Genomic DNA, 21,924 nt, shown 5'->3' with positions numbered 1-21,924 from the left:
ACAACAGTAATTAGTGATTAGGCCCAATGGGAATGACACTGTCCATCTCTGACTCTCACAAGGAGGAACAAATGTTCCTGGATGTCATCACACATGTCAAGTCAAGCTTATGTAACAAAGCAATGAGATGTGCCAAGGTTCCTGTTATTTAGACTGGAAGCCTTTCAGTATACCCCAAAAACCTCTACAACTCAACACATCAAAAGTGAAACAGAAAGAGAACAAGAGGGGAAGTAAAGAAGCATCCTGTGGTTCACGTTGCAGCTACGTTTGTTGAATTTTTGTATTTATTGTCTTTTACATACAGTACCAGTCAAAAGTTTGGATACACCTACTTATTCAAGGGTTTTTCTTTATTTTCACTATTTCTACATTGTAAAATAAGTGAAGACATCAGAACTATGAAATAACACATATGGAATCATGTAGTAATCAAATAAGGTGTTTGTATATTTTAGATTCTTCAAAGTAGCCATCCTTTGCCTTGAAGACAACTTTTCAAACTCTTGGCATTCTCTCAACCAGCTTCACCTGGAATGCTTTTCCAACAGTCTTGAATGAGTTCCCACATATGCTGAGCACTTGTTAGCTGCTTTTCCTTCACTCTGCGGTCCAACTCATCCCAAACCATTTCAATTGGGTTTGAGGTTGGGTGATTGTGGAGGCCAGGTCATCTGATGCAGCACTCGGACGCAATCATTCTCCTTCTTGGTCAAATAGCCTTTACACAGCCTGGATGTGTGTTGGGTCATTGTTCTGGATCATTCAGAGATCCTCACTGAACTTCTGGAGAGAGTTTGCTGCACTGAAAGTAAAGGGGCTGAATAATTTTGCACGCCCAATTTTTCAGTTTTTGATTTGTTAAAAAGGTTTGAAATATCCAATAAATGTCATTCCACTTCATGATTGTGTCCCACTTGTTGTTGATTCTTCACAAAAAAATACAGTTTTATATCTTTAAAGCCTGAAATGTGGAAAAAGGTCGCAAAGTTCAAGGGGGCCGAATACTTTCGCAAGGCACTGTATATTGGATTTCTGGAGATCCTGTGATGAAACCAGGCCTGACAACTGAAGCAACTGTACCTTTTTTTCAGATGTTGGCATTACATCAGATTGTTTCCTCTCCTCCTAGTGTTATGCAAAGTGTTGACAGACAACTCCTGAGCAAAACCCTGGATACAGTGAGATCCCAAACAGAACATGAAACTGGCTCTCAGAGGCTCCCACATCCTGCACAGCACGAAGAGTGATAAACAAACTTAAGACTAGAGAAAAACACATTGGCTGTGGCGGTTCTGTAATTGGATTCTGTGATGAAAACGGTCTGTACAATATGCCATTATAAACCTTATTGAAATTCTATTTATAAATGGACAAAAAAAAAGTATTAGCTGATCTATATAAACATTTACATGGACATTATCGAACATAAAATGTATATGTGCCGAATCATTGCTTGTCAAACACATTATTCTTAAATAATGCTCATACATTGTACATGATTGAACCAACAATACACATTACACACCACAAACACACATACCGGAGTAATCATCATTTTAAAAAGTAGGATGATCCAAAACTAGATGGTGCCTGTGGTAGTCCCTCGTCAAACATGGTGGCGTAAGAGTTTTTGAGGAAGTCTACGTAGTTCTGAATGCTCTGTTTGTGGCTTTTTGACTGGTCCAGGCTGAGCTGCAGGTCCTTTAGACGCACCTCAAATTGCTTCTCAGCCTGCAGAGCAACACAACCAATCAATCTCTTTATTGTCCAAATTTGGACATTTGTAGTGCAGTCAAGGTAAAAACAACAATCTCAGAAAATATGCTCATACACATAGGACAATAAGGCTTTACGCTCAAACTCAAAACAACAGTTATCAACACTTAACATGATTTCATTCACCAAGGAATCAATCCATTGACCTGACAAATGTACAGTATGTACTACTATGCTTTAAAATAGAAAACTGGTCTGATTCATTGCGTATTGTATGGCATCAAAAAGTTATGTACTGTGTTCTCATTAGCTTTGAGGGATATGGGGGAAAATGTCACATGGTTAGCAGTAGGCTATCGTAGCTACAATATCCCCCATCTACACACAATACCCTATAAATGACAAAGTGAAAGCATGTTTTTAGAGATTTTAGCAAATGTATTCAAAATGAAAATCTCATTTACATAAGTATTCACACCCCTGAGTCAATACTTGTAATTCTTCAAGCCCTGTCAAATTGGTTGTTGATCATTGCTAGAGAACCTTTTTCAGGTCTTGCCATAGATTTTCAAGTAGATTTAAGTAAAAACTAACTCGGGCACTCAGGAACATTCACTGTCTTCTTGGTAAGCAACACCTTCGTAGATTTGGCCTTGGTATGCAACTCCAGTGTAGATTTGGCCTTGTGTTTTAGGTTATTGTCCTGCTGAAATGTGAATTCACCTCCCAGTGTCTGGTGAAAAGCAGGTTTTTGCCTGTGCTTAGCTCCATTCCGTTTCTTTTTATCCTGAAAAACTCCCCAGCCCTTAATGATAACAATAACATGATGCAGCCACCACTATGCTTGGAAATATGGAGTGGTACTCAGTAATGTGTTGTGATGGATTTGCCCCAAACATAACACTTTGTGTTCAGGACAAAAAGTGAATTGCTTTGCCACATAATTTTTTCCAGTATTACTTTAGTGCCTTGTTGCAAACAGGATGCATTTTTTTGAATATTTTTATTCTGTACATGCTTCCTTCTTTTCACCCTGTCAATTAGCTTAGCATTGTGGAGTAACTGCAATGTTGTTGATCCATCCTCACTTTTCCCCTATCACAGCCATTAAACTCAACATGTTTTAAAAAATTGCCTCATAGTGAAATCACTGAGCGGTTTCCTTCCTCTTTGGCAACTGAATTAGGAAGGAAGCCTGTATCTTTGTAGTGACTGGGTGTATTGATACACCATCCAAAGTGGAATTAATAACTTTACCATACTCAAAGGGATATTCAATGTCTGCTTTTTAAAAAAAAACAATCTACCAATAGGTGCCCTTCTTTGCGAGGCATTGGACCTTACAGATAATTGTATGTGTGCAGTCCAGAGATGATGTTGTCATTAAAAAATTACATTAAAAACTATTATTACACAGAGTCCATGCAACTTATTATGGGACTTGTAAAGCCTATTTCTACTCCTTAATTTATTTAGGCTTGCCATTAAAAAAAAGAGGAACAATACTTAATCAAGACATTTTAGCTTTTCATTTTTTATTAAATTTGTCAAAATGTTGAAAAACATAATTCCACTGACAATATGGGGTATTGTGTGTAGGCCAGTCACACACACAAAAAAAAACTTAATAGATTTTAAATTTGTCTGTAACGCAACACAATGTGGAAAAAGTCTAGGGATGTGAATTCTTTCTGAAGGCACTGTATGAGATTGTGTCTGGTACTTACTGACTGCTTGCTTTGTTTCATATGTTTCAGCTCATTCTCTCTTCTGCTCTTCTCAGCCTCCAGCTCCAGGATTCTGGTCTGAAGGGAACTTTCTCTGGAGGCGGCTTTGTCTTTGACTTTGGAAACCTCGGCATGAGATAAATAAAGATTACGAGATGTGTCAAAAAGAAAACCACACATATCGACAGGAACTCATCCCCTAAAAAACACCATCTTCAATTTGCTTCTGTGCCTTTCCATTCCCCTTCGGGGAACATTGGTTCCACTTAATATGAACCTTTATTCTGAGCATTTGAATTTGCTTCTATGTACACATACACTGGATTTGAATAAAACCATATGCTGAGTGTATGAGCATTACACACTGTCCACATCCACACATTAAAATATCCTATCCAGGAGCAATCATACCTAGGGGTTAAAGTAAAAAAATAATCCCACCACTGAAACTTAGGCCGATCTCAAATCCATTGTCAGGTTAACCTGCATAATGAACATCATGCTTTTAAGGAAATAGGATCATTTTGTACATGTTTTAAAACTTCAAGTTTGACCAATTCCAGTCCTTTTCAATCTAAAACGTAAAAAATAAATACAAAAAATGACAAGGAAAATCCAGTGATGGAGTGACGGAGAAATTTAACCCCCGAGTACCTGTTGCCTGACATCGGCCACTGCTGCCTCCAGTTGTCTGTTGAGAGCCTGGCAGTCTGCTGAGCGCTGTTCTAGCTGCCTGCTGCTGTAGTGTAGCGACTCCTCCTGCCCTGCCAGCCTACGGACCAGCTCCTGGTTCTCCCCATGAAGCTCCTCCATCTGCCTGGAATACATCATCGGCAATGCATAAGGAACCCATTCATAACACATTCGTAACCCATACCCAAGTCACAAGCAGTACATTAACATTTCAGAACATTTCAGAATTCACCCAGGGCAAGCGTAAAAACGTATATAAAAAAAACAATACAATATATCTTCAATGTCGCTAATGTACTTTGACATGACAAATAGAGGAATCTAGTTTGAAAACCAAAAAGCAAAACGGAAGAATGTATTCATTCTTTCAAAAGAAGAGAAAGTAGTAATAACCTTACCTTTGAAGAGCCTCCCATTTTTGCCGTAGCTGTGAGTTGGCCTCGTGGATAGACTCCTTCATGTCCATCGACGACCTCGTCTTCTCCCCCTGTCTCTCCACCTGGACGCACAATAATCATACCTTGGTGGTTAGGCCAAAAAAAAAAAACATGCAATTGGACTATGACTCAATGATATGACAGATGCTGAATGTATGTTCAGTTGAATAGTCTTGACTAACAGGGACTTGAATGGGGGTTCAAACATATACAGCGCAACACTAAAGAGTTGCACCACGCAATTACTGAAATTACATTGGCTTATCAAGTCACCAACACAGCACACAACACTGTACAACGGTGATATGAGGAACATTCAAAAAAAAGGCAAGCGTTGATTGGACAGCGCCGAAACATTCATAGAAACACATTTTAAAACAGTTGAAGGTGATCATCACAGCTTTACAAAACACACAAAACTACAAAAGGGGCACATAGGGCTTTTTTTTTTTTTACTGCAATCCAAGTACATCCAATCACAAACCTCAACACCAACTCAAAGCAGGAACCGAGGGATGCTCTAGAATAACATGGAGATGTAATTCTAACAGTATAATGGGAAACCATACATGGGGTTTGACTGACATCTGGTGGTAGATACTGTACTCCACCACCTCAGTGCTTACTTGCCCATCGACAAATGACATTTCGTCATACGCACACCTTAACCTGCAGTTGTCTAATGGCCTCTGCCTTGTCTGCACATCTCTTCTCCGAGCGCCTCAGGTTGTCCTGGCACTCCGCCAGACTCTGCTCCGCGGTGCCCAGTAACTCAGGGTACTCTTCCAGTTCCCTCACGCGCCCCTCCAGCTCCAGCCTCACCTGGGGTCCCGGGGGAGGGGCGTGCAGGCCGGCAAGGCAGGGGAGCAGAGAAATGTTAGTGACTGATTGAAAGCTACTCAGAGAGGTGCAGCCACCGCCTGGACCCTAACTGGGAACTGAAGCATAGGAAATGTATGCGGAAGCAGGGCATGGCCATTCACCACGGATGTGTTTTTTTCCCCCTCAGAGAGAATATTTTGAAGTCTTTCAGCAAAATGTGGTTTAATCAGAAGCAGCAGTTAAATTCCAGTCCTGTTAAACTGACGTGTCGATAGTTGAACCATAGATTAGGATGGAGACTAGAGAACCCCAGTGATCACTGAATTCTAAAATGACAGCATACGTTGGTTTTTACGCCGAGGATAAATGTGAAGCTGTGCACTGTGCACTTTGAAATGGTTAACAGCACATGCGTGGGTACGGGAAAGACCAGAAACAACTACAAATGTCAGTAAACAAATATCAAAACATACAGGATATCACATTCATTTTAATTTTACTGAACCAAGTAGTGTTTGTGTCTCAAACTATTTTACGCAATTTGATATTCTATTCTGTTGAGTGAGCCCTCTCTTGCTTTAATTATGAACGACACAAACCAATTTAAAGAGATACTTTGGGATTTTTGGCAACGAGGCCCTTTATCTACTTCCCTAGAGTGAGATGAACTTGTAGATACCATTTTTATGTCTCGGTGTCCAGTATGAAGGAAGTTAGAGCTAGTTTTGCGAGAAAATGCTAACTAGCTTTAGAGCAATAACTGGAAGTCTATGGTTATCTACTAGCATGCTAGCTCATTGCCAAAATCCAGAATTATCCCTTTAAGACAAAGCTGCTGCTACTCTCTGTTTATCATATATGCATAGTCACATTAACTATACATTCATGTACATACTACCTCAATTGGCCCAACTAACCAGTGTCCCCCGCATGTTGGCTAACCGGACTATCTGCATTGTGTCCTGCCACCCACCACCCGCCAACCCCTCCTTTACGCTACTGCTACTCTCTGTTTATCATATATGCATAGTCACTTTAACCATATCTACATGAACATACTACCTCAATCAGCCTGACTAACCGGTGCCTGTATGTAGCCTCGCTACTGTTATAGCCTCGCTACTGTATATAGCCTCGCTACTGTATATAGCCTCGCTACTGTATATAGCCTCGCTACTGTATATAGCCTCGCTACTGTATATAGCCTCGCTACTGTTATTTTTCACTGTCGTTTTTATTTTTCTCCTTACCTACTGTTCACCTAATACCTTTTTTGCACTGTTGGTTAGAGTCTAAGTAAGCATTTCACTGTAAGGTCTACAACACCTGTTGTATTCGGCATTTCACTGTAAGGTCTACACCGGTTGTATTCGGCATTTCACTGTCAGGGCTACACCGGTTGTATTCAGCATTTCATTGTAAGGTCTACACCGGTTGTATTCGGCGCACGTGACAAAGAAAACTTTGATTTGAATGTAGCCAACAGAAGACTTCACCTTCTTCACTTCCGCATCTCTTCCTTCTCTGGTGTTCTCGGCTTCCCTCAGAAAACCATCCAACTTCATCTTCAGATCCTCCACCTCCAGTTGAAGCTCTGCCACCTGAGAGATGTGAGGCAATAGGAGGCGAATAAAACAGACAGCTGCTGCCTTACCTTTTAGTCTCTCAATACATTCAAATAGGATTCAGTGGGTATGGGAACTTGGACGTGTGGTGGGGTGCGGGATCCCTGCCTGACTCTGATACTGTTCTGCTTGGTCATTCCTCTCCTGTGAGACGGCGCTCTCCTCTTTCAGCGCCGCTTTAGAATGGACCAGCTGCAGCTCCAACTCAACGATGGACGCCTGGAACCGGAGATAAATACACAAATAGAATCCTAAACATGGTGGGAACAAACCACACACTAATAACCATACATACACTCCCCCTCCATAGGTGTTTTCGGACAGTGAAGCTAACATTTTAAAATGTGGCTCTGGGCTCCAGCGTTTTAGATTTGAGATCAGGCGACATTTAATAAAATGTGAGGGTATATTCATACAAATCTGTTTGACTGCTTGGAAATGGAAGCACTTTATGTATCTAGTCCCCCCATTTGAAGAAGTCATAAGTATTTGGACAAATTCCCTCAAAGTGTATTAAAGTGATCAAAAGTGTAGTATTTGGTCCGGCATTCCTGCCACACAATGACTACGTCAAGCTTGTGAGTGTTGTAGTTGTGTTTTAGATCATGTTTTGCCTAATAGGAAGTGCACGATGAGTAATTCTTTCTAAGTGAGTAGGTAAGATGTTTCTGAACACATGTAAATTTATCCTGATAATGCCATGATTAGGAAAAAACATGAATGAATCGTGAATAATGATGAGTGAGAAGGTTACAGAGGATACAACAAAAACATGCTAACCGCTCAGCATTACCAATAACAGGGAAGGTTATGCTATTTCTACCACTGTAAGCCTTACTACTCGTGATTATCCGCGATTCATTCATGATTATTCATGATCATAGTAGCATGCACATAAATGTAGAAGTGTTCAGAAACATCTTCTATTCTTACTTTCACCATTCAGTTCCTTTTGGGTAAAATATAACCCGAAACACAACCAAAACAAACGGCAGATGCAAGTTTGTAGTCACAAGCTTGAAGTAGTTATTGAGTGCAAGGAATATGGGACCAAATACCAAACCTTTCACTACTTTAATACACTATATGTGAATTTGGCCAAATTACTTATGACTTCTTCAAATGGGTGGACTAGACATATAAAGTGTTTTCATTTCTAAACGGTAAAACATGCATGGTAAAACCCTCAAATAAAAAAAAAATTGAGATTCTGTACTGTCGCCTCATATGAAACATTTGACCTCAAATCCAACATGCTGGAGTATAGAGCCAAATGTAAAATGTTAGCGTCACTGTCCAGATACATAGAGGGGAGTGTAGAAACATATCATCCTGTATTAAGGTGGGAAGACGTTTTACATGTTAGAATAAACAGAAAAGGTACACAAATTCAAAAGCAGTAGAGCTAGGTTTGTTAGTTTACAAAATGTGTTTATAGATGTGGTAGTTTAGATCATTTGGGGCTAATCCATGGCTCAGGGTGAAGTAAATCAATAGTTTTTGGTAGGTGCATACACAACTTAAAAGGTCTATATTGGTGTTTAATTGTCCTACCTTGAGGGTTGCGTTCTCCAGGCCAATGTCTCCGTTTTCAGCGTAGAGTTTTTCCACTTTTAGCAGTAAGACCTCGTTTGCAGCAGTGAATTCGTCACTCTCCTTCTGTAGCTTCGCAGTAATGTCGGCTATTTGGCTGTAATGAAACATCAATAAGCAATTGCCACTTGCCCCACTTCTACTTTCTGTGAGGAGAAAATGTGAAAAGCTTTGCAAATGAAAAGAACAACATTGATTGCCTCAAAGACCTGGATTAACAATATGCCAGGCTTTTTTGTGTCCAGGTCAAAATGAGAAACGACATACCCTTTCAGTAGTCCTATCTGTGCATCAAGCAGAATTCTCGCGTTTGTCTTCTGCTCCTGTTGTCTCCGCCACGTGTCCCTCTCTGAACAAGCCTCTGCCAGCTGAACATCCTACATGTCGTCATGCCACATAACATAAATCAGTTTACTGTCACTGGCAAGGAACAACGGAATACCTGGGTCGCGTTCAGTAGGGAACACCGTAACAAAAGTTTTAAAAAGCCTTCCATCTTCATTTTAAGTATAGAACCGTTAGATGAAAATACAATGAGTGCACAAAACATTAAGAACTCACTCGGCTCTTTCTATGACATAGACTGCCCAGGTGAATGCTATGATAACTTAATGTCACCTGTTAAATTCACATCAAATCAGTGTAGATGAAGGGGAGGACAGGTTAAAGAAGGAGTTTTAAGCCTTGAGACAATTGAGACATGGATTGTGTATGTGTGTCAATCAGAGGGTGAATGGTCAAGACAAAAGATTTCAGTGCCTTTGAATGGGGTATCGTAGCAGTTGCCAGAGGCACCGGTTTGAGTGTGTCAAGAACTACAACACTGCTGGGTTTTTCATGCTCAACAGTTTCCCTTGTGTATCAAGAATGGTCCACCACCCAAAGGACATCCAGCCAACTTAACAACTGTGGGAAGCATTGGAGTCAACATGGGCCAGCATCCCTGTGGAACGCTTTTGACACCTTATAGAGTCCATGCCTCGACGAATTGAGGCCGTTTTGAGGGCAAAAGGGGGTGCAACTCAATATCAGGAAGGTGTTCCTAATGTTTTGTACACTCAGTGTATAACAAACAATCAGGAAGAACACAACTTAGCAATATATGCAGACGATGCGATTCTCTACTGAGCAAACCTACCAGTCAGTTCCCACCACTATGGATAAAGCACAACAAGTGTCGTATCTCAGTACAGACTGAATACAGTGAAATCAGACAGAATGACGGTAGGTCAACCAATATCCCAAGATATCAAAACAAAGTTTAAACTTAAATGGGATCAAAACAAACTCAAATACCAAGATCTGATGAAACTGCATCAGTATAAGTTAGGAACACTGGAAAATCAGCATAAACAGGACCTACAAAAGATGGAAATTAGTACCTTTAACAAGAACAGGAAGAATGAAAAACGATTCAAATGAACGTTCTCCCAAGATGTGTGTATTCCTGTTCCAGAATCAACCAATAACTATTACTCCAAATACTTTTAGAAAGGTGGGACACATTCCTGAGGAAATTCATCTGGGGAGCAAGAAAAGCCTGTGTCAAACTTAAAACAATCAAACATAAAACAAGCCCGACCAACTAAAATCCATTATTGTATGGATGAACCCAGCATCAACCGCTACATGGAGACAGACTGATAATCAAACTGTGCCAGCGGAGAAAAAGTTGTGAGTGTCAGTGCAGAGGAATGTCAGATGGAGCCCTTATAAAGTTTATACCCAAAAACTTATTCTTTTCGGATTGAAAGACGATGCTGTATCAACAAACAAAAAAATAATTTCTCAGAACAAGAATAGACTGACACGTTTCAGAAATAAAGTTCTTTAGAAGGCCAGTTGTATTGCTTCTTTAAGCAGGACAACCGTTTTCAGCTGTGCTAACATAATTGCAAAAGGGTTTTCTAATGATCAATCAGCCTTTTAAAATGATAAACTTGGATTACCTAACACAACGTGCCATTGGGACACAGGAGTGATGGTTGCTGATAATGGGCCTCTGTATGCCTGTGTAGATATTAATATTTTTGTTAAATGAGCCGTTTCCAGCTACAATAGTCATTTACAACATTAGCAAACTCTACACTGTATTTCTGATCAATTTGATGTTATTTTAATGGACAACAAAAAAACGTGCTTTTCTTTCAAAAACAAGGACATTTCTAAGTGACCCCAAACTTTTGAACGGTAGTGTACGCAAATGCCAACTAAATAAATTTTTGGTCAGTGTGTGTGTCTCAAATATTTAACTGTACTATAATACTTAAAAGGCCTTTAAAAAAAATTATGAATCGGTATTGTTTTTTTTTGGCAAGGAAAAAAATTGGATATTAGTATCAGGCAAAAAATGTCATATCGGTGCATCCCTAATTCAATCAATTGTAGAATAAGGCTGTAACGTAACAAAATGTGGAAAACGTCAAGGGGTCTGAAAACATTCCGAAGGCACTGTACATTCTTTAAATTGATATACAGAAAAGACATCTAAGAGAGTAAATGCCAAGAATGTGCTGGGGCACAGAATTATCGAAGAAGAAACAAAAGATGAGAACATTATAGTGAAAACCAATTGGTTAGACGAGCTGCAAATAGTAACAACCGCAGAGGAATGGGAGGACATATCTAGAAGAACAAGTCCAAGACAACCAACTCTACTCTGTAGGGAATACTCTTGGACAATTCAGTCAAGATGTTTCATAACTCCTATAATACAACAACAATACAACTGTGACATCACACCAAATTGCTGGCGTAACTGCGGGGAGAGCAGGGCTAATCACATCCACATACTATATTCCTGCACAGTCCTCAATCATTTCTGGACCGAAGTATATAAAGTACTGGATGATATGCTTGAACACTCACGTTCTCTAAATCCAGAACACATGTTCCTTGGGAGAACCCCTCATACACTGGTCCTCCAAAATGATAAGTATCTTTTCAGAATTCTGAGAATAACAGCACTTAAACAGATGACTAGAAACTGGCTTAAACCCCTGGCACCACAAATAAGTAATTGGGAAGAAACAATTAATTAAATCTATAGTATGGTAAATGATAACTCATAGAATAAGAAACCAAATAACTCTGAGATACGATGGGAAAAAGTATAGAAAACTGACATTATATTGTCAAATATTTATAGGCCCTAACAGGAGATCAAATGTACATGTTTGAAACAGATGGGTGTTTGTGGACACGTGTGTGTGTGTGTCGGTGGATGTGTGTGAGAATGGGTGCATGTATGCGACTGTAGAAGTGCAGATGTGTGTATGCATGTGTGGGTGCGTGTCCGCGTACCATTATATTGTTTTATGAAATGCTGACTGTCGGTGTGTTGAGGTTAATTACTTCCTTTTCATGTTGGGGGGGGGGGGTGTAAATGTGTATATCTCGTTGGGATTCTAATGTGATCTAAAACCAATATATAAAAAGTATTACAAAAAATACAACTAAAAAAGCTGTGGTGTTATTGGACAAGTACATGTAGTATCTCCTGGATTCAAAACGTGTTCTCCAGCCTGAACTAAACCCTGGGGAAGAGAAAATGATGACCACCAAACTGACTCCCCACATCACCCATACATACCTTCTCCCTCAGCTGAGTGTAACATTTATCCACGGCAGCTTCGAACCTCTCGGCCCTCTGTTTCTGGGCACGGGTGGCCTTCTTCAGGCCCTCTTTCTCCTGTTCTGCCTTCTCAGACACACTGGAGATCTCCCCCCTCAGGCCATCTATCTCCAGCTTCTGCTCAGTCAGCTGTCTCTCCAAACCCTGGGAGAAAGAAAGACAGGGAACAAACACTGACTGTTTAAACTTTCAACATATCTAAATAATTATCTCTAGCCTGGTGACAACAAGATAGGATTTCACTCATGGACGACATCTGTCTTGAATGGGTTGTAGAAGACTATTCTTTGTGAAACAGAAATGTCTACTTTTTGCTGTCTTTCTTCCCAACAGTCCCAGACATCACACACACAGGCTGGAAGCATAATACTGACTGCAAACTAGCTCCTTTACTTTACCGGTGTCTTATTCTACAGTCAGAATGGTTAAGGCTTAGAAATACACCTTTCCCAACTCAGACAATATAGTGATTGATTGACTGACTAATAGACTGATGCCTGAACTTGTGTGTTACCCGGAGCTGCACGGTGAGACGGTTGTTGTCGGCCTCTTTGCTGTGTAGCTGGCCCTGCAGGTGAGCACGTGTGGTCTCCACAGACTTGGTGGCATGGACCGCATTCTCGGTGTTCTCCTGTGGAGCATCAAAGCAGAAAGAGCTGGTATGAGGACACTGCTTTCAAACAGTATGATTTATTCCTTTGTCAATGTGTTTTATCGTTGTACAAAATGTAGTCACATCCAAAATGACTGGCACGCTTGATGAAGATGAGCAAAAAACACTGTATAAAATAAATACAAATACTGAGATACTACACTGCTCCAAAAAATAAAGGGAACACTTAAACAACACAATGTAACTCCAAGTCAATCACACTTCTGTGAAATCAAACTGTCCACTTAGGAAGCAACACTGATTGACAATCAATTTCACATGCTGTTGTGCAAATGGAATAGACAACAGGTAGAAAGTATAGCAATTAGCAAGACACCCCCAATAAAGGAGTGGTTCTGCAGGTGGTGACCACAGACCACTTCTCAGTTCCTATGCTTCCTGGCTGATGTTTTGGTCACTTTTGAATGCTGGCGGTGCTTTCACTCTAGTGGTAGCATGAGACGGAGTCTACAACTCAGGTAGTGCAGCTCATCCAGGATGGCACATCAATGCGAGCTGTGGCAAGAAGGTTTGCTGTGTCTGTCAGCGTAGTGTCCAGAGCATGGAGGCGCTACCAGGAGACAGGCCAGTACATCAGGAGACGTGGAGGAGGCCGTAGGAGGGCAACAACCCAGCAGCAGGACTGCTACCTCTGCCTTTGTGCAAGGAGGAGCAATGCCAGAGCCCTGCAAAATGACCTCCAGCAGGCCACAAATGTGCATTTGTCTGCTCAAACAGTCAGAAACAGACTCCATGAGGGTGGTATGAGGGCCCGACGTCCACAGGTGGGGGTTGTGCTTACAGCCCAAAACCGTGCAGGACGTTTGGGATTTGCCAGAGAACACCAAGATTGTCAAATTCACCACCGCCCTGTGCTCTTCACAGATGAAAGCAGGTTCACACTGAGCACGTGACAGACGTGACAGAGTCTGGAGATGCCGTGGAGAACGTTCTGCTGCCTGCAACATCCTCCAGGATGACCGGTTTGGCGGTGGGTCAGTCATGGTGTGGGGTGGCATTTCTTTGGGGGGGCCGCACAGCCCTCCATGTGCTCGCCAGAGGTAGCCTGACTGCCATTAGGTACCGAGATGAGATCCTAGGACCCCTTGTGAGACCATATGCTGGTGCGGTTGGCACTGGGTTCCTCCTAATGCAAGACAATGCTAGACCTCATGTGGCTGGAGTGTGTCAGCAGTTCCTGCAAGAGGAAGGCATTGATGCTATGGACTGGCCTGCCCGTTCCCCAGACCTGAATCCAATTGAGCGCATCTGGGACATCATGTCTCGCTCCATCCACCAACGCCACGTTGCACCACAGACTGTCCAGGAGTTGGCAGATGCTTTAGTCCAGGTCTGGGAGGAGATCCCTCAGGAGACCATCCGCCACCTCATCAGGAGCATGCCCAGGCGTTGTAGGGAGGTCATACAGGCACGTGGAGGACACACACACACCACTGAGCCTAATTTTGACTTGTTTTAAGGACATTACATCAAAGTTGGATCAGCCTGTAGTGTGGTTTCCACTTTCATTTTGAGTGCGACTCCAAATCCAGACCTCCATTGGTTGATAAATTTGATTTCCATTGATACTTTTTGTGTGATTTTGTTGTCAGCACATTCAACTATGTAAAGAAAAAAGTATTTAATAAGAATATTTCATTCATTCAGATCTAGGATGTGTTATTTTAGTGTTCCCTTTATTTTTTTGAGCAGTGTATATATTGTAGGCTAAAACAACATTTTTTATTATATTATTTTACATTAATAGAATTGCTTGCAAGGATAAGGGTGGTTGGCCTTTTTCTATAATGTCTTATGATATTGAAGTACACATTGGTAGGGATCTTAGACCAACCATTCCGTCATATAGAATCTTTCCAGTTCCTCAATATCCTTCATTCTGCGCTCATGCACAGCCTTCAATTCAAACCACAGGTTTCCAATGAAAATGACCATTGCAAAATGTTGATTTTCTGGTAAGAGAGGCAACCAGGTGTTCTGCTAAAATGACCTACTACTTGGTAGAGTTCATGATGCCGTTGACAAGGGCCCCAGAACCATTGGAAGCAAAACAGCACCATAACATCAAAGATCCACCACCATATCCTACAAAAGGTATGAGGATATTTTCTGCATATGCATCCTTCTTTAGAGGCCAAACCCACCACCCCAAAGTCCAAAGAGCTTGATTTTCGTCTGACCATAACACTGGTTCCAATCCAAGTGCCAATGACCTTTAGCAAACTCCAGGCATTGACATTGGTTGGTTTCTCTCAATGAAGGCTCTTTTTATGGCAACCCTTTCAGACTATTGGCATGGAGGTGGTGTCTAATTGTAGATTTGGAGACTTTGTGACTCCACAATGCGTTCTGTAATTCTCCAATACTGGCCCTTGGACTTCTTTTGCCTCCCGAACCATCTTCCCCACTGTGTGTGGGGACAAGATGCACTTGGGTCCTCTAGAAGCCAAATTTACCACTGTTCCAGTGGTTTTAAACTTATTAATTGTTGCCCTAATAGTGATATATTTGTTTTTTCTGTCATTTTTTTTGGTACCTATTGCCTCATTTATGAAAGTCAACAAGTCTCTTTTCATTTCTGAGTGCTTTGCCTTTCCCCTTGGTGATGGATGACAAATGGATTTCACATGCGTGTTACCTCATTTTTATACCCCAATGAAACAGGAAGCCATGAAAGGCCACAATACAGTTCCTTAAACTGAGATTGACTTAAAAAGTATAATGTTAATAAATATGATAATAATTTATTTTTTTGTATTGTATTGCATTGCAATTGTATAAAATAATATAATTTCCCAATTTTTTGGAGCATAAAATATAGCTTGGTATTATTTATTTTATACAGTACTTTTTTGCTAATCTTTATCAAGGGTGCCAATTATTTCAGATGTGACTGTATTTCATGTGAAATTAAAGGCCAAAGCTCACCATTTCTTTCTTCCGCAAACCCATCAGTTCATCCACCATTTTGTCTTTATCGTTCAAATTTCTTTTCAAATGCTGGTGGAAACAAAAGAACAAAAACATTTTTTTCTCTTACTCACAGTACAACTGTAAAATGACAAATGTGTATAGTGAACAAGTGTCTTACAAAGTTAGCACACAAGTTCAGTACATGTGGCCCATGCAGGATTGAATCAAATCCCCAACCTTAATCTAGCTAGCACCATGTTTCAACCCATTGAGCCATCTGAACTACTGCACTGAATTACCCTACCCTCTAGGCGGCAGGTAGCACAGCAGTCAAGAGCGTTGGGCCAGTAACCGAAAGGTTGCTGGTTAGAATCCCAGAGCCGACTAGGTGAAAAATCTGTCCTTGAGCAAGGCACTTAACCCTAATTGCTCCTGTAAATCACTCTGGATAAGTATGTCTGCTAAATGACTAAAATGTATAACATGTTGGCAGACCATTTAAAATCTTCAGCCTTGGCACCGCTATGTTCATTTTTCAGTGTTTAAATACAGGTCTGGAGTGTCTGAAGTTCTCTTTTTTTTTTACCCAAATGAGGAGCAATTTACCAGATTATCACACTCAGCCTGCGTAAGCTTCTTTAGTAAGAGATCAATGTGTTTGTCTGTCTCCATTCGAGATGCCTAATAAAAAAGGAGACAAAAAGAGGTAGTCAAATCATGTTATTTCACGCAACAGTTAAAAAGACAAAGTTGCAGTTGACTTTAGTCCACAAGTACAGTTTAATGCATTATGTTGCAGTTATAATGCATTGTAAAAATTGTCATAAGCATGACCCCCTTATAAATTGCAACCGGACAGGCCTCCAAAGTAGTAGTCATTAGCCATCAGATTATAACTGGTTGATAAGACCAACCTCTGCATCCTGCAGGTCTTGGAGTTGCTGTCGAACAGACTTGTTAATCCGTTTAAAGACCTCCAACTTCTCCAGCAGAAGGCCTCTCTGCCTTGACATCCGCCGGTTATCAGAGGCAGAGTGTCTTGAGTCCTTTATAATAGAAGGATGAATTCAATTTTACTTTGGACACATTAACAAGTTGTTCATGAATTGAACATTTTGATATCGGGTTGTGCATCTCAAAATAAAAACAGGTACACTGTAAGCACACCAATTACAAAGGACTTCACATTACGGCAAAATCATCCTCCAGGATCTCCTTGAACGACATGAGCTGTACGGCTGCAGAGTTGGCCGCTGCTTCTGCATCCATCAATGTTTTCATCAGGGGACTTTTGCCGCCGGTGGCTCCATAGTCTCCATAACTAAGTATAATGTCAAAAGAGAGCGGATTAGAAATCAGTTGGATCCACACTGAAAGCTGTTTGTGGGCTAGTGTGTGTATGTGTCTCATGGACCTCACCAGTTACTCTCCATCTCTGGGGTTTTGGTGTAGACACTGCTGCGTATCCTGCTCCCTCTCCCAGGCTCTGAGAAGCAGTCTAGATCATCATCTAGAGAGTCCTGGAAGGGATCCTCAGAAGACATGGCTCTGGTGGATCAGAGGACTGGCTATATGGTTAGGCTTACATGACTGCTTGCCTATAATAATCCCATTCTCTTGTAAAATACACTAGACAACTATAATGACAAGGAAATTTTGAAAAATATTGGTGCATAGACAGCATACGATAAGATAGACACAGTCAACATCAGTGTACAATATAATGCACGTATAGCTACAGTATAATTTTATTTAACTAACCGGTCCAAGACAACATTTAACTGTTCCATGTCTCAATCAATGACTAACTATTTCCTTTAATATTATATATTGTCAGGCTACAAACAGCGCGTGCTCTTTTTACCATTAGCTTCTAGCTGAGCTGATCCATTCTGACCTTCATTTCAGAGTTAAAGAACAGTAGCTAGCTAACATTAGCAACACAACCTTTGGTATCTACAGTATGCTAGCAAGCTGAACAGAACAAGTTCAAGTTAGCTACTGTACCTAGCTAATTTGGCCAGTTAGTTAGAATTGCGAAGATGGAAAGCTAATTCAAACCGAAGACACATATCCTACGATCAAGAAATATCTAGCTAGATTGGTATGGTGAGATTTCGAATTAAATGTTCTTGTTTTTTACCTTCATTCACTACCGTGCCTTTTGTTTTGTGCTACTGCTATTCAACAGTTGATGCTCTCTGTAGAAAACGGTTGTCACGAGTTACCACAGCCACAAAATTGCTAAATCGTACAATTTTATGAAAATAAAAATGAGCTTTTTGGTCTTAATTAAAGTTAGGGTTAGGCATACAGTTAGCAGTGTGGTTAAGGTTAGGTTTAAAATCGGATTTTAATAAGATACATTGTAGAAATAGGCGGAGTTTATGACTTTCTGTTTGTGGTAATTAGTGACGACCGTAGGAAACGAATGGCGTTCGTTGCATCCATTGGTTGATTTGAGTCCCGCCTTTTTGTTCTGCGATTTGTGATTGGCTAAGGCATTGGACGTATGGACCTAACGTAAACAAACCCAACTAGACGAGAGCGTGATTGTTGTTTGCAAACCAAATGAACGTTGGAGGTTGATTTAAACCATCCACATGGATTTTCTATGTTAAAATATGTGGAGTCAAACCGAATGAATGCTGCACGGGATTCAAATGCTAGTACCAAAGACAGTTTGAGCACTCTGTGCTACAGTGAAGTCAAGTGGCATCCAAGTTTGGAGGGGACCATAGAGGACTCATCTTTGTATAGGTGCCATTATAGGGTCCAAAACAGCATGGGCAGCGCCATTAAGGCTATCTCAATTTTGAAGTAGTACATTTTCTTCACGATTGGCTGAACCCTCCTGATGACCTGGTTGGACATGACTTCACTTAGTTCCACTCATTTGACTACATTAAAATGGTGGAAGCCGTCAATGGTAGTCTGGGTACCAGTCTTATTAGCTAACATCCCACTCCTGCCATTTGCCAAAGTAAATGGCCTTTATGCAATCACAACATTCGATATGCAGCTGGATTTATGGTGCAGTTTCTAATTAGTAGCTAGAAATAACATTAATATATTCCATTCCAACGTTATGGAACATAGGGTGTAAAGCAAATTTGGCGCAATATGAATTAGAATTTTAAGAATGACAACAAACAATACCGTTAGGTTACCTGCTGCGGTCATTCTCTTGTGAGAATGTAGTGTCAATGCAATATCATGTTGTTCAAAGATGCTAGAGAGGAATCTGTAACGAGAGAGAAATAATGATATGGAAAATATTACCCTACAAGATTCAATCGAGCTACGATTTCTTCAGTTGCATCCCATTAATGAGAGAAAAGAAATGCAAAACTGGCATTCCTTGCCAGTGGTGATTTTAGCATGTACATCTTGGGGCAATTATTTTTTTTTTTAAATACAAAAACTAAACAATACATTAATTGCACTTTAATGGTGGCAAACGGTGCCTACAAACTGTTAAGGCCTACACAAAGCTGTCTCAACAGCAGTCCCAACACCTTACCACTGCTACGCCTTATCTGACAGCAAAACAGTTAATTCAGCCTAATTTACTTCCTTTTTAAAAAACATAGCTGATATGGCTGACTTAAACAAATGTGGTTTCTACTGACAATTGAGCATTGGTGGAAAAAGTACCCAATTGTCATACTTGAGTAAAAGTAAAGATACATTAATAGAAAATGACTCAAGTAAAAGTGAATGTCACCCCGTAAAATACTATTTGAGTAAAAGTCCAAAAGTATTTGGTTTTAAATATACTTAAGTGTTAAAGGTAAATGTAATTGCAAACATATACTTAAGTATCAAAAGTAAAAGTATAAATCATTTCAAGTTACTTCTATTAGGCAATCCAAACGGCACAATTTTTACTTTAAAAAAAAATGTACGTATAGTTAAGGGCACACTCCAACACTCAGACATAATTTACAAATTAAGCATTTGTGTTTAGTGAGTCTGCCAGATCAGAGGCAGTGGGGTGGCCAGGGATGTTCTCTTGATGTGTGTGAATTTGAACATTTTCCTGTCCTGTTAAGCATTCAAAATGTAACGAGTACTTTTGGGTGTCAGGGAAAATGTATGGAGTAATAAGTACATTATTTTATTTAGGAATGTAGTGGAGTAAAAGTAGAAGTTGTCAAAAAATATAAATAGTAAAGTACAGATACCCCAAAAAACTACTTAAGTAGTACTTTAAAGTTGTTTTTTCTTGAATACTTTACACAACTGCAATTGAGATGTACAAACTATGGCATAAGGGAACAACGAGCGGATAAGAGGCAATCCGTAATTTCGATTAAGACATTAATGAGCGAGCTAGGACGGACGTGTCAATATAACCATTTGTGCTTCACTTTTGAAATGTACAGTGACAGAAATCAGAACATGGGCCGTTCTTACAGTATTCTCCCTGTACACCAAGTCAGAACCATAGGATAAATAACGGGGGCATATTAGCAGACAATGAAAGCTCTTACATTATTCGTTGATTACATTTCTCCAAAACAGGCTATAGGCTACACGTGCACATGCACCACCAAGTCAGAACAGTAGGCGAAATTAAGAGGGGAAAAGAGACCAAATTATTAACGTGAGGCTCATGGGCTACTAACAGCTTACTACACAACATACACTTAGTATTATTTTCTTAGCTACAGTATACATATCTCCCTGGCATATTACGCAATTTATGCCGCAGCATACAAAACATTTTTGGACTCACTTTGTTGTGCTGTGCTCACTTCCTTCCAAAACACTCATTGTTGAATTTGCGATTTCCAAATTGTTGTGTAATGTTTATGTCCAATGGCCGATGAGCACTGATACGTTTTCTCTATCATTTCTGTTAATTATTTATCTTCATATGACAAGGATTGAACATAATTTTCCATTTTGACATCATTTTATCTATGGCCAATGACCTTGAGGCTTCATGGATGGGCACTTCAAATCAATTCATCATCAAATTTTATTGGTCACATAGACATGGTTAACAGATGTTAATGAGAGTGTAGCGAAATCCTTGTGCTTCTAGTTTCGACAGTGCAGTAATATCTAACAAGTAATCTCACAATTTCACAACAACTACCTAATACACACAAATATAAAGGGATGGAATAAGAATATGTACATTTCAATATATGGATGAGTGATGGCCGAGTGGCATAGGCAAAACGTAATAGATGGTATAAAATACAGTATATACATATGAGATATGTAAGATATGTAAACATTATTAGAGACATTTTTTAAAGTGACTAGTGATCCATTTATTAAAGTGGCTAATGATTTGATTATGTATGTAGGCAGCAGCCTCTCTGTGTTAGTGATGGCTGTTTAACAGTCTGATGGCCTTGAGATAGAAGCTTTTCAGTCTCTCGGTCCCAGCTATCATGCACCTGTACTGACCTTGTCTTCTGGATGGTAGCGGGGTGAACAGGCTTGGGTGGTTGTTGTCCTTTATGAACTTTTTGGCCTTCCTGTGACATCGGGTGCTATAGGTGTCCTGGAGGGCAGGTAGTTTGCCCCTGGTGATGCGTTGGGTAGAACGCACCACCCTCTGGAGAGCCGACAAGATCCTCTCAATTGTGCATCTGTAAAAGTTTGTGAGGGTTTTAGGGGATCATTTCAGTTTGTCCGTGATGTGTACGTCAAGGAATTTAAAACATTCCACCTTCTCCACTACTGTCCCGTCGATGTGGATAGGTTGGTGCTCCCTCTGCTGTATCCTGAAGTCCACGATCATCTCCTTTGTTTTGTTGAAGTTGAGTGAGAGGTTGTTTTCCTGACACCACACTCCGAGTGCCCTCACCTCCTCCGTGTAGACTGTCTCGTAGCTGTTGGTAATCAAGCCCACTACTGTTGTGTCATCTGCAAACTTGATGATTAAGTTGGAGGCATGCATGGCCGTGCAGTCATGGGTGAACAGAGAGTACAGGAGGGGGCTGAGCACGCACCCTTGTGGGTCCCCAGTGTTGAGGATCAACGAAGTGGAGATGTTGTTTCCTACCTTCACCACCTGAGGGCGGTCCGTCAGAAAGTCCAGGACCCAGGGCCTCAAGCTTAATGA

General features: G+C 40.5%; 1 protein-coding gene across 5 annotated transcripts; it reads right to left on the bottom strand.

The window, feature by feature from the left end:
* Positions 1–268: 268 nt before the first annotated feature.
* On the bottom strand, positions 269–18,260 carry LOC110508537 (outer dense fiber protein 2). Of its 5 annotated transcripts, none has more exons than XM_036966557.2 (17): positions 17,980–18,260; positions 17,256–17,384; positions 17,028–17,157; positions 16,751–16,882; positions 16,443–16,517; positions 15,852–15,923; positions 12,765–12,881; positions 12,209–12,394; positions 8,884–8,993; positions 8,578–8,713; positions 7,132–7,242; positions 6,895–6,999; positions 5,240–5,398; positions 4,538–4,638; positions 4,101–4,263; positions 3,447–3,572; positions 269–1,734 (listed from the first exon to the last, which is right to left on the bottom strand). In XM_036966557.2, exons 2-17 carry the CDS (start codon positions 17,378–17,380, stop codon positions 1,555–1,557), a joined length of 2,028 nt encoding a protein of 675 aa, XP_036822452.1. In that variant the 5' UTR covers positions 17,381–17,384; positions 17,980–18,260; the 3' UTR covers positions 269–1,554. The 5 variants fall into 5 exon arrangements, with proteins under 5 accessions (XP_036822452.1, XP_036822453.1, XP_036822456.1 ...); XM_036966558.2 differs by having other exon boundaries at positions 17,256–17,400; positions 17,980–18,237; XM_036966561.2 differs by having other exon boundaries at positions 17,004–17,157; positions 17,980–18,228.
* Between the last annotated feature and the right edge of the window lie 3,664 nt (positions 18,261–21,924).

This window comes from Oncorhynchus mykiss, chromosome 28 (genome assembly GCF_057628025.1).
Source record: "Oncorhynchus mykiss isolate SJ-2025 chromosome 28, ASM5762802v1, whole genome shotgun sequence".
Taxonomy (NCBI): domain Eukaryota; kingdom Metazoa; phylum Chordata; class Actinopteri; order Salmoniformes; family Salmonidae; genus Oncorhynchus; species Oncorhynchus mykiss.
This window is presented reverse-complemented; position numbering and strand designations above follow the sequence as displayed.

Coding starts and splice junctions, on each gene's coding strand:
- LOC110508537 (XM_036966557.2), bottom strand. CDS start 17,380: ATGTCTTCTGAGGATCCCTTCCAGGACTCTCTAGATGATGATCTAGAC. Junction 8,714..8,883: donor CAGATAGGACTACTGAAAGG/GTATGTCGTTTC, acceptor GTTTCATTACAG/CCAAATAGCCGACATTACTG. Junction 3,573..4,100: donor TGGCCGATGTCAGGCAACAG/GTACTCGGGGGT, acceptor TCTCATGCCGAG/GTTTCCAAAGTCAAAGACAA.